Source organism: Culex pipiens, chromosome 3 (genome assembly GCF_016801865.2).
Source record: "Culex pipiens pallens isolate TS chromosome 3, TS_CPP_V2, whole genome shotgun sequence".
Taxonomy (NCBI): Eukaryota; Metazoa; Arthropoda; class Insecta; order Diptera; family Culicidae; genus Culex; species Culex pipiens.
The window spans coordinates 98802034-98821673 of record NC_068939.1 but is presented as its reverse complement, the minus strand read 5'-3'; the positions used below and the strand labels follow the sequence as shown (position 1 = coordinate 98821673).

Genomic DNA, 19640 nt, shown 5'->3' with positions numbered 1-19640 from the left:
CTGATTAATTTAAAGTTTGGAACAAAGTTTGTGGCTGCTAAAAGAATCGAGTAAATCTTCTGAAGAAAAAAAGTTACAAAAAATAGCTAATATGTGGAGGATAGATAAAGGAAAGGAGGAGTTTCTTATTCTAGTATCACAGCTCATTATAGAACATTGTAATGAAAATTATCTATTTAAATTCTGGTAAGGCCGTTGCAAATATTTTTCAATGTTTATGTCGCCCCCCCCCCCCCTTCAAAATTGGTCTGAAAAATCAGGGGGCAAAAAAAATTCCAAAAAACTTCAAAATTTCCATGAAAATAGAAGTCTAATCAACTGAAAACAATCTAAAATGCATTTTTCTGCATTGATAATCATATTTAGCATGTTTGGGCTTGTTTAAAAATGTTTTGAATTTTTATGCAATTCCAATGTACAGCACCGCAAAAAAAAATTTCGCAAAAATTTTTTTTTTCTCAATACTTAGATATTTTGGAAACTAATTTTTGTTATTTTGTTATTTTTATTGTCCATCCGACATTTATCTGTCTTAATGGACTGGGTGGTAAAAGCCCGTTCGAGTGGGATCGCTAAATTCGCCACTCTCGAATAGGCATAAAACCCACCGTCTTTTAAACATGGTCAATACATTTCACGAGATACAATATAAACTTAGATCTGAACAAAAATAGTACGGCGTAAGTTAGAAATAAAGGAATCTACAGACATCGAGTAATCAAATAAATCGTCAAAATCATTGAAAACGTCACACATCGCCCGGATAGGTTCGTGCTGTCCATATTGAGTACGATGAAAGTCTAGGCGGAGTGCGTTCCACGTTCTGAGCGGCCGCGGGATGACGTTGAAGTTGATCCTGGCGAGGATATTAGGAGCATCGATGGCACCTAGTAACAGTTTCCCCACGAAAGCCGCCCGTAAGAACTGCCTTCTCTTGGAGAGTGTTTCCATCCCTAGAGCCTCGCAGCGTTGTTCGTAGGATGGCGCTACAATTTGATCGGGCCATGAGTGGAAGCGCAATGCGAATCTTGTGAACTTCCTCTGTACCGACTCGATTCTAGTCATCCATTCATCTGTGTGCGGGCTCCAAGCCACCACAGCAGTCTCGAGGTGAGAACGAACGAGTGCGTAGTAAAGAGCTCGTAGGCAGGCAGGATCACGAAATGATGGCAAAACAACTGGACAGATGTATTATGCATTTTAAAACACTTTTTCATTAAAATGTTGAAACCATGGTTCGTAATTTCAATTTTTCTATTTTTTTTTTGCTCCACCTCCTCTCCCCCCCCCCTCGCCTTTGGTCAGAGTTGAGGGACATAAACTTCAAAAAATATTTGCAACGGTCTAACCGTTTTTAAAGAAAAAATTGTGTTATAACATCTGAAAATGAGGTATAAACCCCTTCCAGATATGATCATAATCGAGTTTTTTCTCGTTTTTGTTTACCGCAACCAACTTGGATGAAATTTGAATTGGTATCATTAAAATTTTCAAAGAGGGTCATCAACAACATAATTTTTAAAATTTGTTTTCTGTATGCCAATGTTGTTCATATTCTCTCAAACTGGTCACGGAGACAAATTTTAAAGCAATTTTATGGATGTAGAGTAGCGTGTCCCAAAAAAACATGAAGTCGAGGAATTCACAGCAAACGTGCATCGATTGGTTTAAATGCAAAATGCTCTAAATATGAGTTATTTGCTAAAAGTAATTCATTGATTTAGCACGTAGTGTGCCATGAGAAAACAAAATCAGGTGGCCCTTAGTATTGAAGGATGAACCAATCATGTTTAAAAACAGATGCGATACAGCCGCACTTCAAATTAGGCTTAAATTATCCTTAATATTGTATGCCAATGATGATTAATATCAACATTTTCAAATATTCAATTTTCTTTCTTCACAAAAACTGGAATATCTCAGCTCAGAGTTGATGAAACTTCAAAGTTGCTTAGACGAAAATCTTCGGCGGAAAATTTCCTACAAGATGCATGTATTTTCACATATGAGGAAATTTTTGTGTTCAATACCGAGGGAAAAGATTGAAAAAAGTAAAGCAAAAACTCGTATTTTTCGACATAAAAGCTACCGGGAAAGTAAAAACAAGGTTATAAAAGGCCAAATCGATACATTAACTTGTTTATTGGACCACAGGCCATCATTTAATGGTATAGGCTATTTGAAATTTTAAAATTTTCCATTTTTTCTAAGCAGATTTTGTGAAATTGTCGAAAAAACTGACTTTTTTCAAAAAAATGCCCAGGGAACGTGGTAAACAATTTTTCCGAAAATTTTCATGTATGAGAGAGTTGTTTCTAACATGATTTTCTATCATTTGAGAACTGAGCACATTGAATTCCTCGACTTCGTGTTTTTTGGGACACGCTAATGTAGAGCATGGATTTATTTTCCTCACTGTCCATTTTTTTTTTTTTTTTTGATAAACAAATCACCCTTCTCAATAAAAAAAATATTGATGATCATGTTTTGGTTTGGTACGATTTGAAAGACAGCATGTAAAATTAGCTGATTTATATATTTTCTTGAAGTTGTATGATTTTTTACTAGCATTCAAGCCATTAATTGATTCGGAATTCCCGGGAAATTTGTTGAAAATTTATCGTTTCCCGTTTTAGTATAGCGTTGAACGTGAATTTTGCTAAATATCAAAATTAAAAAAAAAACATGCAAATTTCCATAGAAAATTGAATCGCTTTGCGCAAAGAGAGGACTAAACCAATCGTTCCCAAAAGTAGTTTAGGACGTGAAAAATTGCTGTGCCCACTAATTTTGGAAAACTTTTTTTTCCCATATAACACCATAATGCCTCATAATGTGACATATGTGAAAAACACATTTTATGGGTTTATTATTATTCCTGCTCCCTGCAAGTCAGTTTTTAATCAGGCTGGAGGTTTAATTATTATTACTCTTTCGGCAATCTCACTTTTTTTTTTGATCTGAGCTTTTTTTTATTTTGATCCGGGCTAGTATTCATAATCTAGCGAAAACAGAATATCCACTTCTTAAATTTTCGTTCCAACAAGTTAATAAAAAATACATTAAGATGTCATTGTCGGTTGCGTTTCGCCAAGCTTTACCCGTTTAAGAACTTGTGTGAATTTTTGATAAAATGCACCATTTTCGAGTTATGATTAATTCGTGAAAAAATACATGCAAAAGATAAAAAGTTTCCAGACCAATATGATGGAATAAAACAACAGCTGAAAGTTTCACATCATTTAAGACATTTTTATTTTTGTAGAAGTTTTGGGCCCATCGAGCAATTATTGGAAGAAAATAATCAATGTATGCTTTTGCTCAACTTCAACTACAATAAATTTCTTATACAAAAACGGAAGGTATATTAAACGTTTCTTGTGCACATAAGCTCAAATCAGCTCAAAATTATCATCCAAAAACTAGGCTGTTTTCCACCACCTAATCCAGAGCCAATGTCCTCCGCAAAAATCCAAAACAGAACACGCGTGACGTCGCGAGCAAAGCTGCGCTTATTTATGGCTTTATCATTAGCAAATTAAATGATAGAAAACTATCCCGCCGCCAACATTCTCTGGAAGAGAGTGGGGTATTCTTACGTTTGTTGCGAGAGCAGTCCTTTCTGTCACGACATTTTGGAATAACATAATTCAAACGATGATAATCGAACAGCTTCCTTGGCAAATTCTAACCTAGGATGTAGGGGAGAAGCGGGGAGAGGAAGATGGATTTTATATTTATGGGACTTTTTTCCCCTCATTGGGTCGTGTGTGTGAAGCTTTTGGAAAGATTATAAGAAAATATGACTTTATTTTTATGTGTGCGGCTTACTAATTTATTTAGGATTTTTTAGCAAAGCGACATGTGGGCACATTTAGCAATGAAATTAGGATGGAATTTGGCAAGTTTTGACGAAATTTAATAGCCAATCGTTCTGACAAGAATTTACAAACAAGGTTAGGCTTTGCATTTTAAATGTGTTGTCGTTTGGCATGTTTCTATTCGTGTTTATGTGTGGAATGTTTTGTATATCCAGCACAACTTCATACTTCCTGGTTGTCTGTCGGATCAACTGGAGATTTGTCTACACTGTCTGTAACTCGAGCAATTGAATTGCATCTCGTCGTGAGATCATTTGTTCAGCTGAACTGGAGGAGGAAGAGGATGAGGAGGAGGAGGGGAGGAAACCGTCTAAGCTCCATATTCCTACTTCATTGCCTCGCCTTACGTCAAAGTGCTTACGCGTGGAGGCGCGTGGTAGCGGATTTGATGACCACTCATAACGCAGTCACAGGTTAGGCTTGATTTGTCCCCACTTGGCCGCCGGCTGCTGAACGTGTACCTCGGGAACGTGCGTGGGTGGCTAATATGATTTACATCTTTATTTGCCTCAATTCATTAGCATTATAAATGCAGTTCTCTGAGCGGAAAAAAAGGTTCGCCACGATAATTAATCCATCCACGGCAAATGGTTAAACTGTTCAACCCTTAAGTAGAACTTTTTTTTCTAATTTGAATCCTAATTGCGTGACGATTTGAACCCATATAATTTCAGTGGTATTGAAGCCTGCATAAAAAAACATCTCATTGATTGCACAATACATTTGCCGACATTCTCAGGGCCCCCTTGGCTTGGGGTTATAACAATAAAAGAATTCACAGGGACTGTGTGGGTGGCGGCAATAAAAAAAAGTTCTATCGCGAATTTCATTCGACCTTGACCAATCTTGACAGTCAGACAGACGTCGATGGTTTCGGCGAGACCACTTTGCGTGGAACCGATATTGATTTAAATTTAGACGAAGATTGATTGACTCTACAAATTCTGGTTCGTTGGCTTATCGTGTAACCCACGCACAATATTCCAGCTGCATGCATCATCAATAAGTTGTAACTTCCATATTTATTGATTTTGTTCTGGTTAGCAATTGGGGTTGTCCGCGTTGTAACATTTTAATATTTTGCAAAGAAAATCCAAAGTTATTATCATTGAGGGGCTGTTTCTCGGCATTGGTAATGTTTAGTGAAAAAAATTAAAATAAAAAAAAGTTGTTTACAATTGAAAAAAGGAAACATTCATTTAAAAAATGTGTACCAAAATTTACCCTGAATAACTTTATGAGTTAAATTAGAATCGTAGTTAAATAGTAGATAAAAAATGAGCATTCAGAGATCGCAATTTGGAGCAGGGATTAAATTTTGTCAGCTATGCTTCAAAAACTTATTCAATTAAATCATATGTTAATTCCCTGTAATAATTATACAGTTAATATATTTTTGAATAACTATTATAGAATTGGGAAAATGGAAAGTAGGGGTTTTCAAGAAATAAAATGTTATTTAACACTGGAACGCCCAACTCATGTCCAACTTACACGGACGCCCAAGCCTCCCAAAAAAGGTGGAACGGTAACTTCAACTAGCTGGTACTCAAACAATCGGGACGATTCTTGTTTCCAGTGATTTATAAGAATGTCTAGATGATCCTAAAATTTTGCAGAACTTGATTTGAACAAATTCCAAAAATAGTTGGAACGATGTTTTTAATCGCAAAAAATAAATATTTGATCAAATTAAATTCTGCAAAGTTCTAGAATCATCTAGACATCCTAACTAATCACTGGAAAGAAGAATCATCTTGATTGGTTGAATAATGCTTGAGAACCAGCGAGTTGAAGTTACCGTTCCAACTTTTTTGGAGCCTTGGGCGTTGGATTGTTAATAAATCTGGCCTTTCAAGAATAAATAAGATTTTTCCTGAGTCCCGTGACATTAAAAAAGGAAAAATAAAGAATTAAGAAATTTTGTGTTTTGGCCTAAAGCCTAAGCCTACATATTCTACAAAATTGTAAAGCAGACAACTACACAGAAAAAAAAGTTGGGTAATTCTCCGCCAACTCACACAGCAGTTGCCCCGACCCCTCTTCGATTTGCGTGAAACTTTGTCCTAAGGGGTAACTTTTGTCCCTGATCACGAATCCGAGGTCCGTTTTTTGATATCTCGTGACGGAGGGGCGGTACGACCCCTTCCATTTTTGAACATGCGAAAAAAGAGGTGTTTTCAATAATTTGCAGCCTGAAACGGTGATGAGATAGAAATTTGGTGTCAAAGGGACTTTTATGTAAAATTAGACGCCCGATTTGATGGCGTATTCAGAATTCCGAAAAAACGTATTTTTCATCGAAAAAAACACTAAAAAAGTTTTAAAAAATCTCCCATTTTCCGTTACTCGACTGTAAAAATTTTTGGAACATGTCATTTTATGGGAAATTTAATGTACTTTTCGAATCTACATTGACCCAGAAGGGTCATTTTTTCATTTAGAACAAAATTTTTCATTTTAAAATTTCGTGTTTTTTCTAACTATGCAGGGTTATTTTTTAGAGTGTAACAGTGTTCTACAAAGTTGTAGAGCAGACAATTACAAAAATTTTGATATATAGACATAAGGGGTTTGCTTATAAACATCACGAGTTATCGCGATTTTACGAAAAAAAGTTTTGAAAAAGTTGGTCGTCATCGATCATGGCCGTTCATGGTCACCCGCGACAGACACGGACGACGAAACAAAGAGAAACGCAAAAAGTAACTTTTTCAAAACTTTTTTTTCGTAAAATCGCGATAACTCTTGATGTTTATAAGCAAACCCCTGATGTCTATATACCAAAATTTTTGTAATTGTCTGCTCTACAACTTTGTAGAACATTGTTACACTCTAAAAAATAACCCTGCAAAGTTAGAAAAAACACGAAATTTTAAAATGAAAAATTTTGTTCTAAACGAAAAAATGACCCTTCTGGGTCAATGTAGATTCGAAAAGTACATTAAATTTCCCATAAAATGACATGTTCCAAAATTTTTTACAGTCGAGTAACGGAAAATGGGAGAATTTTTAAAACTTTTTTAGTGTTTTTTTCGATGAAAAATACGTTTTTTCGGAATTCTGAGTACGCCATCAAATCGGGCGTCTAATTTTACATAAAAGTCCCTTTGACACCAAATTTCTATCTCATCACCGTTTCAGGCTGCAAATTATTGAAAAACACCTCTTTTTTCGCATGTTCAAAAATGGAAGGGGTCGTACCGCCCCTCCGTCACGAGATATCAAAAAACGGACCTCGGATTCGTGATCAGGGACAAAAGTTACCCCTTAGGACAAAGTTTCACGCAAATCGAAGAGGGGTCGGGGCAACTTTTCCCGATTTCGTGTGAGTTGGTAGAGAATTACCCAGTTGGGTTTTGGAATGTTGAAAATTTGGTAGGTTGAATATTACCTCTTTTTTTGTAATATTACATAAAAAATGTGTAAAAATGTGGACCTGATGAATATTCATCAAAAACTGATGAAAATTCATCATTTTCTGGGGTAAAATAAATCATTTTTTTGCCACAAAATCTGTCACCATTTCCTGATGAATATTACCATCATTTTTTTTCTGTGTACAAAATGTTTGATACCGTCAGTGGGGGTGGCATTGGGTCTGTTAGATGAGGTTCAAATTGGTTTTATGCGGATTTTACTGACTTTTCTGCATGATCTCGATCTTAGAACAAATCCTGTCTTTTTTGAGGTCTAAAAATGAGGTAAGTTTTTGGACAAAAATTACCTCTAGAAAAATCAGCCTTATAATATTTTTGTTGAAATTGCTCGAAAAGTACCTAAATGTTTGAAAATCTTTACTTCAAACATTCTAGCATGTCAACAGGGTTGTCAGGTAGCCAGATAAATCTGGGAATGCCAGATTTTTCAAGTGTTAGCCAAAATAAAGATTCACTCTTTTCTGTGCCAGGCATTGATTATTATGAACAAATTTAATTGAATATAAAAAAGATGGAATATGTTTTCTTAAAGAAAATAATCAATTCAACATTTTTGAGACCATACAATCAGTAAAACAATCTAAATTTAACAAATTTTCGAAACAATTTATAGCCTTCCTTCCCTTCGCCATTCAGAATTGTTAGTTTTCGTCTGCCAGATTTGTCCAGCTGTTTAACATTCCAACGCCCAAGGCCCAAAAAAGTTGGAACGGTAACTTCAACTCAATGGTTCTCAACTCAACCAATTAAGATGATTCTTCTTTCCAGTGATTTGTTAGGATGTCTAGATGATGTTAGAACTTTGCAGAACTTAATTTGATCAAATCTGGAATTTTTTCGATCAAAAATATCGTTCCAACTTTTTTTTTCGGGTGTAAAAAAAAATCGCCAAAAATTCCACGGATGCAGTCGTTTTAAAAAAGGTGGAACGATGTTTTCGGGCGCAGAAATTACAGATTTGATCAAATCAAGTTCTGCAAAATTTTAGGATCATCTAGACATTCTTATAAATTACTGGAAACAAGAATCGTCCCGATTGGTTGAGTAATGCCCGCGAACCAGCGAGTTGAAGTTACCGTTCCACCTTTTTTGGGAGGCTTGGGCGTCCGTGTAAGTTGGGCATGCGTTGGGCGTTCCAGTGTTAAAAGATACTTTGTCAGATTTTTCAAATTTTTACCAGGTAACCCTGGTCATGAACGACACAACCAACGTCTTAAATCTTTTTTTCATAAAATTGCGATAACTCGTGACGGTTACAAGCAACCTCCTAATGTTTATATATCAAAAAACGTTACTTTAAACCACCTCAGTGATTGATGCCTTCCTCCTAAAATCAATTGAAAACGCTTTCTGGTTGTATTCAAATGCGTCTGAATAAATTCAAACAAAATTCTATGAAAGCGTTACTTAAGTTTCTGCCATAAAAACCATGATTCATGAAAGCTTGGGCTATCAAAGCCGATTCCATAATGCTTAGTGCTGCCTCAACCGGATCTTTTGCAATGTTCAACCTTTTTGTATCTGTCAAAATTATGTTTTAGCACAATTACTCACAACTGTTGATAGCATTGTCACATCTTCAATCTTTTGGGCTCTCTGGAAAGGTTTTTTGATTACCTATCTAACGATGGGTCGGACAACTTTTTCTCCAAAATTTTTGAGATCCGGCCTCAAAAAAGTGTATAAAATACACTTAAGTGACCATAACTTTTGATAGGGTTGATAGGGGTCCACATTTCGGTTGCGTTGGAGAGGTCTTTTAAATAGCTTTTTTTAAAATGTATAACATGATGGGTTTCCTTATAAAACCACCCTTTTTACAATCTTCCGGACTTTAGTCAAAATCTTTTTTTAAGCATAACTTTTGAAGTACTTAACTAAACACGATGGAAGGTTGGAGCAGATGGGAATCGAACCCTTTATCTTCCGCTTACAAAGCGGACAGCTTAACCATTCGGCCAGGCCTGCTGCCAATCTTGTAGAATACATTTACACTCTAAAAAAATTTCCTGCGAAATATTCACAATGTGAAATCTATATCATAAATCGAAGATGGGTTGATGCAACTGATGTGTGAGTTGGCAGAGAATGACCCATGACTTCTGTTCAAATTTTGAGCTGATCCAAAATCCTCCCTTCTTCTTCCAGGCTGCCAGCTGAACGGCCAACAGGTGACGGACGAGGCCACCCTGAGTGAGGACCCGTGCGTCAAGTGCACCTGCGACGGGCGCCGCAAGCTGACGTGCATGAAAAAGTCCTGCCCGGTGCTGCAGTGTCCGGCCTCGAAGCAGATCCGGCTGCCGGGTGAGTGCTGTGCCCGGTGTAAGGAACGCCGCGAGGAGGTCAAAATTCCCCAACGGCACTGCATCATCGGCAAGGGGGTGCACGTGCACGGCAAGACGTACCAGGCGGACCAGTGCGCGACCTGCGAGTGCCGCAACGGGACGTCGTTCTGCGAGAAGAACACCTGCCCGGTGCTGGAGTGTGCCGTGGCCGACCAGATCCAGGAGCCGGGCGAGTGCTGCCCGTCGTGTCCGATGCAGGCGGAGTTTTTCCGAACCACGTGCACGGTTGGTGGGCAGGTTTATCAGGTGTGTTTCGGGGCAAGCTTCAAGCTAAGGATAGGGTTTTAATCGAGTTTTTGTTTTTTCTTGTTTAGAACGGTGACACGTGGAGCTTGAGTGCGTGTGCTTCGTGTGAGTGCAAGGCTGGCGAAGTTCGCTGTGCGAAAATTCAGTGCACCAAGCCAAAGTGCAAGCCCAATGAGACGCTAGTGACCGCGAAGGATGAGTGCTGTCCGAAATGTGTGGAAATCCCGGGCGTTTGCACGGTGTTTGGAGACCCACACTACAAGACGTTCGACGGGAACTTTTACAGCTTTCAGGGTTCGTGCAAGTATCAGCTGGTATCGGACTGTAAGGAGCACACCTTTTCGATTCGTGTTACCAACGATGCAAGGTTGACCAAGTCGTCGTCGTGGACCAAGACGGTTACGCTGAAGCTCGGAAATTTGAAGGTCAATTTGGGCCAGAAGATGAGGGTTAAGGTGAACGGGACAAAGGTTGATCCTCCGTACAAGCTGGGAAGTGTGCTAGATGTGTACAAAAGTGACGAAGGAACGGAAGTGATTGTGAGCACGGAACAAGGAATCAAGCTCACGTGGGACGGAAATAACTTTATTCAGGTGGAAGTTCCTGCTAGTTATAAGAACAAGCTGTGTGGTTTGTGTGGTAATTACAACAGCGTTTTCCGGGACGATTTGTTTTCGCGAACTGGAGTCAACATGACGAATAATGTGTGGAAATTTGCGCAGTCTTGGGCAGTTGGAGGCGAGAAAGCATGTACTCGTCCTCGGAAGAAGGAACTGGCCGCTAAGAATTCGCAGTGTAAAACGAAGAAATTCTTCACCTTCTGCAAGATCCTTAAAACGGACATCTTTGGCGATTGCAACTCGCAGCTGAATCCGGAGAACTACTTCGAGTCGTGCAAGTTCGACATGTGCGAGTGTCCACACAAGCAGTGCTACTGCGACAGCCTGGCCGCGTATGCCCACGAGTGCAAAAGGCAGGGCATCCAGCTGAAAAACTGGCGGCGGGATACGAACTGCTATCCCAACGCGACCAATTCGCTCATCTCGCCATACCACCATCTGCTGATGCAACAGCAGCAGCAACCTTCGACGTCACTGGAGAAGGTCAAACATCTCCAGCAGCAAAACAATGCGATATCTCGACCCAACCAACGGCATCGAAAGAAAACTCGAAGGCCCAAGCTGGCGATAGATCCGACGTCCCGAAGAGCACCACCGCCACTGTTTTCCTAGATATTTATTTTAAATTGTAATTTAAACAAATTCACACACACACACACTCACACAAATACAACTTACCAGTTCAGTGAGGAAGCATCGTCATGTGCAAGTGCAAATGGGATTGAATGATTGCGAGAGACGAGGGGCACGGGGGAAGTGGACACCTATTCATTAAGTTTTTTAGCAACTTTGGACCTTTACTGCGCCAACACGCATAACTTATTGCTTTTCTCTTACTCAACCGCGGGCAGCGTCCGAGGTTTTACTACTATTATTTTTGACAAATATAGGCCAAACCAAGCAAATCTATGATCGAAACTCACTACCCTAGTAGACGTAATAACTTAAATTGATTGTGTAAATATAGTTTTAGAGGCCAATCTCATCCTTATTTAGGGCGCTAAGTTTTAAAGGATATTTTGTACATTTTTTAGTTTTATTCGTAGAACGGTTCTATTTACTTACAAACAATCGTATCGTTGTACAGTTTTAATTAGGCTTTCATAAAATTTCATCAGTATTTATTTTATTATTCACCGAACAAGTTAGTTTAAGGAAAACTGTAGAAATAAATCAAAATGTAGCTTTGCAAAATGCCAAATTAGCCAACAAACCGTCAAATGCCAGTGAAAACATGTTTGTTTAAGTTAACCATCAGGCAAAACGAACGACTATTTGTGAAATCACAAACAACCATGCGTTCCCATGAAATCAACCAAGTGCAACTGCCGCTCTCATAATGTATCCAAGCCAGTAAACCACGCGCTTCTGAGACCGTTTGCCGCGAGTGCCGCTGTTTTTTCGGCCAGTTCCAAAGTCCATAAGTCAAAATAATACATTTTACGAGGGAGGGGGGGGGGGCACCAAACAGGTGTTTTGTGTTCCTAATTATACCCATTTGATTATGCCTCCGCTTCCTGGGAAAGTGAACTCCTCAACCCCTCAAGCGTCCTTTCCCCAAGAATGGCGGCACCGACTGTAGGAACAATAAAATATCACCTTGTTGCTACTCTTTTTCACACTTACCTTGGGGCGTGTTGGCGTCATTGCAGCCGGGATGGCACCCCCCGTCTGGCACACTTTCTGTGGGGCGGTGCCGATCTAAACACATGCTCCCCCCCACGGCCGTGCGGCGGTGGTTGTTTAGTCTAAACGGTGCGAACTGTTTACCGTCAATTTATTGTCCGATACAACTCGGGGCTCAGAGACGGCGCGCAATCAGGATATCAAAGTGCGAGAGGGAGTAAATTTGGCCAGCAAAGTGATTTTAGGCCGAAAGTACATCTTTTTTGCCTGCAACTTGATTTTACTGGTGAAATCAACAGTCAATGTTGCCTTGTCTTGTAATAATGTGCAAAGCTATTTAAATACCTTGGAATAGTTTTTTTTTTTCGCTAGGTATGCTTACTAGATCTATGTGTAGGTGGTTGGAATTCACACGAAAACACACAATCATTGGCGGGCTCTATTGCAAGATTCCTACTCGGTCCTAGGCGGCCGAATACCTATTCTGATCAAACACCTATCTTCAGCATATGCAGAGTTATTCGATAAAAGCTCCAAAATAACTGTTTCGGCCATAAACATACCAGCAACAGCTCATTGTACTCAGAAAAATAAGCCTTATATTTGTGAACAAATTTATAACAAAATGGCACAATTTGAAGACCCAATTAAAGGCTTAGACGTCAAAAAATAATGGAAATATAATATGCGCACTGTCGTACAAAAGGTGTCGAGGTGTGGAATCGCCAAAAACACGTGCAGTTTGAATTAAAAAAAAAATAGTCAGGGCCGAATGATATTTCTCTAAAGTTTGTATGGAGGGCACTTCATCGCTGTTGCATACAAGCAAAAATTGCAGGCAATATGTGGAAGTATCGAACAGCACTAATTCTCCATACAAACTTTGGAGAAACCCCATTCGGCCCTGAACAAATATTTTTGAAAAATTCAAAGTACATCTGTTATGTTGTTCGGTGTAATACAGCACCAGAATGATCCTTTGCATGATCAAATGATGTACTTCGATATCATCTTAACTGCAAATCTTTTAATAGCGCTCTAAAATGCCAACAAATTAAGCAAAGCAAAGTTAAGTAAAACTCCCATATTTCAGACCAGATCTTTTCTACTATGATGAAAGTTACCTCCTGAGCCAATGATTAGAGATGGTTTGCTTAGACCTTTTCGTCGATTTACCTGAAATCCAAACTTTTTGACAAACTTAAGCTTGTGATGTGCGTAAACCTGGGACATTTTTTAAGGTCAAATGAATTAATTATGTGTTTTTTATGTTGCTGAATACCCCTTACTAAAAGCGATTTCAAAAACATTCAAAATAAAAAACTGACTTTTCCAAACAGAAATTACCATCAAGTGATTGAAAATAAATTAATATAGGAAGTGTAAGTAAAAAGCACACCCAAAAGTTGACTCTCAACAAATTGTATTTTTTATTTTTATTTAAAGGGTTCTTCATTCCAATCCTTTTGAAGAATAAAAATGGGTTGAAAATGGATTTTTGCGATTTTTTAGATCGAAGCCCGTCTAGAAGCGGAGTTGGGATGTAAAAGGTTTAATAAAGAGCATACACAAAAAGAAGAAATGTATAAAGTTTAGGTTTGTTTTACACTATTTTTGACATTTTGCAAAGCTAATTCGGTATGAACAAATATCATGCCAAATAAAATCTTTTAAAAGTATTATTGTTATAATCTAAATCCAAGCGAAACTGGCAGATATTTTTGTTAAGAATCAAAGGATTACTACATCAACGCATTGGAACGGGTGTACCCCATTTGGCATAATGGACATTTGGCATAACGGGTTTTCAAGAAGGACGTTTGGCATAATGGACGTTTGGCATAATTGGTCCAAGACATCAGGGACGTTTGGCATAATGGACATTTGGCATAATGGACGTTTGGCATAACTTGTTTAAAAACCATCAAGGACGTTTGGCATAATGGACGTTTGGCATAACTCGTTCAAAAACCATCAAGGACGTTTGGCATAATTATTGCTATCTTTTTTTGTTTTATTAAATTAGTATTTATTTTCTGTAAAGTATAATAATTTATAGCTTTTTTCCTATTTTCTACACAGATAATTTTACTTTAAAAGATGATTTTTTTTAAAGATATCATGTATCTATTTTCTTTCAATAGATGTTATATTTCCCCTTTTTGAAATATAAAGCTTTAAAATGCATTTTTTCATAAATTTATTTAAAATATTTTTTTAGAAAGATTCTAAATAATATTAAAAATTTTCTCCTTTTGAATAACTTTGCAGCTAATTTTTTGTATGATATTTTTCCTTCTTTTATTTTAAATTCAACTATCAATGAGATGGCAGTTTTGCCAGTCTTTAAATATTTTGCAATCAAGATTTTATACTATTTTCCCTTTTCCCTCCTTTTTAGAATTCAACCTGAAGAATGTATGAATATTTTGCTCTGCTTTAAAGAAATGCAATTAAGATTTTCAAAGCAATTTTCTCTTCTTTTATTTTAAAACTAAAAGAAGGCAAAATCTCTCAAAAGATCTGCAGTTTGTTTTTTTTTTTTTTTTTCAATATTTTGCAATTATTTTTTTTATGCAATTTTCCCTTCTTAAATAATCAACCTAAATAAGGGAAGTACATTTTTTCTTACTTTAAATATCTGACAAATAAGTAGTTATGAAATTTTCCCTTGTTTTATTTTAAATTCAACTTTTAGAAAGGAAAATCTCTAAAAAAAAACTTTTTGGATATTTGACAATTGAGTTTGTTTATGAAATGTTCCCTTCTTTTATATAAAATTCAACTTATAGAAGAAAAAGTTTCTTTACAGATTCACAATTTGCTACTCTTTAAACGTTTGATAATCGCTTTATTTTTATGTTTTCACCTACCTCTATTCAAAATATCAATTTAATTGAACAATTATCCCTTCTTTAAGATTAGTTTTAAATATATACAAGAAGGGAAAATTGCATAAACAACTTTATTGCAAAAAAATAAAGCAACAGAGAAAAAATGTGCAAAAATGATAGAAATGTTTAAAGAGAACATCTATAAGACAATTTCCCTTCTTAAAGTTGAATATAAAAAAGATGGGGAAATTGCATAAAAAACTTAATTGAAAATATTTAAAGAATAGCAAAATCGACATCCCTTCACCCAAAATACAGGGTCAAGAGTATTGTTCCATCAACATTTATAGGAGTTCAATGCTAAACTCGATAGAATAATGGTTCCAACTCATACCTGCAAAACAATTAATTTCATTAATTGATTAAAACAGTAAATCTTCAACAAGAGTCATACATCGACATCTGACTACTCTTGTGTCACCAAGCTGTTGTGGCCAAGGCAGTTTAGTCATTGAGTTATTATATTAAAGGTCCCTGGTTCAATTCCCGTAGACAACACTTCTGGAGTTTTTTTTATAAGGTCCAATAAACCAAATTTCCAGTTTTGCTTTTTGGGTGTTTTTGAAACCGCCTTGAGTCAGGGTTATTTAAAAACACTCAAAAAGCAAAAACTGAAAATTTGGTTTATTGGACCTTTTTTTAAAAAAAGCTCCAGACTTTTTGTTTTGAAGGATGAACTTTTTCTTAGAATGGACTCGAGGGCATAATTCTCTCAGTCATCTAGAACTGTGTTCTCTGTGTCTGTAAATTTTACCGCTACTCTCGTGTCGGACGAGTGCTGCCCAGTTCTGGGTGTTCTTTAGGTTGAATTCGAAAAAAGAAGGGACAAATGTGAATTTATCTACAGATTTTTCCTTCTTCTAGTTAAATTATGATCAAAAGAAGGGAAAATTGCATTATAACAGCTCAATTGTCGAAGATTTGAAGAGGTTTTTTCATCTTTTAGTTGAATTTCATAAAAAAGAAGGGAAAATTTTATTTAAAAAATATTATTGCTAATTATACTGAAAGGGGAAAAATGTAAAGCTAACAAGAGATATTTCCTTCATTAAACTAAATTTTCAATAAAATATCGCGATTTCATGAAAAAATTTATTGTGAATAATAATCAAAAAGGGAAAAAATACTATTTGGGAAATAATATAGACATACCAAATTTTCGAAAAAACAAATAATAATCTCTTAAAGATATAAAAAAGGTAAATAAACAATACATTTTCATTCGTGAAAATAAGAAATACTCATAAAAAAAAAAAACAAAAAAATCTAGAAATAACTATGCCCAACGTCCATTATGTCAAACGTCCTAGATGATTTTTAAACGAGTTATGCCAAACGTCCATTATGCCAAATGTCCATTATGCCAAACGTCCTCGATGGTTTTTGAACAAGTTATGCCAAACGTACGTTATGCCAAATGTCCATTATGCCAAACGTCTCTTATGTCTTGGAGCAATTATGCCAAACGTCCATTATGCCAAACGTCCTTCTTGAAAACCCGTTATGCCAAATGTCCATTATGCCAAATGGGGTACACCCCATTGGAACGCTACTCTGAATGTCTGAATCAAATAAAACATAGCTCTCTCAACAATGTATTTAACAGAAAACAAGCATGCCGTACTTTTAACATAAAATCCAGTCATTGCACTCAGAAAGTATTACAACAATATTCTCTTTACAAACACAATCGATCGAAACGTTCTGTTGAAACGGAAAAAATTAGCTAACAAATTTTTCAACTACAAGCACTTGTTACATTCCATTTCATTTCCCCCACTCTAAACAAACCACACCCTAATAATACTAGAATAGTGAAATTATCAACAAACGTCAGCGATTGAAAATTTCCATTCATGGACCGACAATAAAGCGACGAAAAAATCAAATCTGATGTCCTCGAACAAATGCAGAAAATCATTAGCACAAATCCCAGTGAACTTTTATTTACTGAAATATTAACTCAACCTCTACGCAACGAATTGAAGTAAACCTTAACCGAGATTACCAGTGCGCATTTACTGTGCAAACGTTTTAAACTAGTAAAAAACACACTCCCATACTTACATACAGAGAAATAAATAGAAAACGAGTTTAATCATTGATCAAAAACAGAAATCACTAGACGAGTAATGCTTACCAATATCTACTTTACGCCGCTGCTTTGCACAAAAGTGTACTTTTAGTTTAAACTTCATTTAGGTTTCCTAGCTTAGACCATCCCAAATAAAACAACGAATGCAATTAGAAGAACCGAACGCAACAACTTAAAACGAAATAAACGTAACTGATTACTTAGTTGATCTAGTGCACCCAATTCAGTGGGGAATAGCGGTGGAAATTGTTGTATTGATATGTGCAACGGTAATGATCTCTTAAAAACGAAACAATTTAATAATAAATATACGAAACTAAACCGCACTTGAGGCACAAAGAAAATTTGAAGAAAAAGCAAAGGTTGAACCTCGGTTGTTGAAGCAAGTCAAAATTTTCGACAAGATGATCCCATACACATACACATAACAAAACACGATGTTAATATAGCATAACTAGCAATAGATTTATTCTGAAGTTCATCGAAAATGGGGAGGGACAGCCGTGATTGAGGTACTTTATAGACAAATAATATGAATTATAAGCGATTGCATTGTTCCTATGTTGTATTTGTGCGCAAACAAAATGAAGTAAAGAATATGATACAGGTGTCATTGATGTAAAAACAAATAGATTTTGATGAAATCTGTATTTAATTATATTTAACTGATAAACAGTGAAAATAAAAACAATAGTATTAATAATCGTGGCCGAAGTTGAATGAAACGCTTTTTAAGAATATCACAACCCTCCTGTTGATTTAAAGGTACAAGTTGTAATAAAAAGATTGCAATATTTTACTCCTTGGCGTCATCCATAAAGTACGTCACGCTCTAGGGGGAGAGGGTGGGGGGAGTTTATCGCAAGTGTGATAAAGTGTGACAAGGGGGAGAGGGGGGTACGTGAGCCTATGACGTCACGCTAGACTATTTCTTTAACACTGAAAATTATTTTTTTAAATATAGCTTCAAAAGTTTAATGTTTGATAAATTTTACTCATAAAACAAACACGAATCAAGGCTTTAAGAAACAGAGTTTTTGATGGTAGATTTAATATGCTAAAAAAAAGTGTAATGACAGATTCTTCAGCTCCTTTTTTGAAAAAAATCCCAAGTTTTTTTAGCTTTTTGGCTGTAGTGGCAAAATAGAACATGAAACCCCCTAATGTTATTACATATTTGGAAAGATAATTCATTTTCCTACAAAGAAATGTCATGTAGAATGAACCATATAGTACCGGTGCTTCTCCTGAAATGAAAATGTAGCGCGATGGGACAACATCTTAAAACTGGACTTTCAAAAGGGCCAGTTTGATTTTTTTAGACTTTTGCTCTTTTATACATCATCACGAAATGAAAAACGAATCTTTTGCTCCTTGAACTTATAGAATTGGTTGAAATTTGAGATTTTGCCAGCCATTTCGTTCCGTGACGGGACAACGATCCCTAAGATGCTATGGGCCACGGGTTCGATTCCCGCCTTATCCTCTTGGCCTTCTTTCGGATGGGGAAGTAAAACGTCGGTCCATTTGCGTAAAAGAGGTTTTGGGTGACTCACCACACATAACCTTCGGATACCTAGAAATGAGCAGAAACTTGCAACAGAGCCCACAAAAGACCCGGGGGTCGTTAAAGTGGATTGCTTTGCTTTTTCCATACACAAATGATTGATGAAAATTAAAAAATCTGTATCTTTTGACGGATTTTTTTTGATTCACTTCCCTGCCGTTCTACGCATTATTGTCCTATGTTCAAAAAAGTGCAACTGAGAAAAACGCGATTGAATTTTTTCGACCGATTTATATGTTTCTACGCATAATTGTCCCGTGGGTTCCTATTCTCCCTATGTGTCGCTTATCGCCCCAGTTAGCAGTTTATCACCATTATTTGTGATTCTATTGCTATACAAGAGGTAAACAAGACATAATGCTTATCAAAACTATTGATTCCGTGTAAGAAAATACTTGGAGGAACAATTATGCGTAGAAGTTCAACGATGGGACAAACAGACTTGGTGTTGTTTTTAATGAATTTCCGAACAAAGTACCAGATTTTATGTGTTTTTCTTAAAGTACACATCAAACTAAACTTAAAAATGTCATAATGGATGGAAATGGATTAATTATTCTGACCTCAGCTGCGTTAAACACCGAAGTTGTAAGTAATTGTAATTATGTGAACTTTTGTGTATTCTAATTGTAATAAATTTTACAGTTTCAACGTTCCTAAATGAAGGACATTTTCATTGTGCCGTTCGAGAACCCGGTGCCCGGTTCTACTGTATTTCCCCGTTCGCAACACCACTATTTCCTATTGTTGATATCTCAGCAACTAATGGTCCGATTTTCAATGTTAAAATACGAAACACAATAATATTTTTTTGAAAAGTGGGCAAACATGGGCACTATTTTAAAAAAAATGAATAACTGCTACTTTTTTCAAAAAAATTACCTTAAATGGCAATAACATGCAAACGGTGCACGTTAAAAAAAAAA

At 36.6% G+C, this 19640-nt stretch overlaps 1 protein-coding gene across 6 annotated transcripts in view; it reads left to right on the top strand.

Annotated features, from left to right (window-relative positions):
* The window catches only part of LOC120421386 (BMP-binding endothelial regulator protein), a 110130-nt gene extending 92280 nt beyond the window's left edge, over positions 1-17850 (top strand). For all 6 annotated transcript variants that reach the window (XM_039584583.2, XM_039584580.2, XM_039584582.2 and 3 more), the window contains exons 7-8: positions 9470-9912; positions 9981-17850. In XM_039584583.2, the coding sequence (XP_039440517.1) occupies positions 9470-9912; positions 9981-11144 (1607 nt within the window). In that variant the 3' untranslated portion in view covers positions 11145-17850. The remainder of the gene's footprint in view (positions 1-9469; positions 9913-9980) is intronic.
* The last annotated feature ends 1790 nt before the right edge of the window (positions 17851-19640 follow it).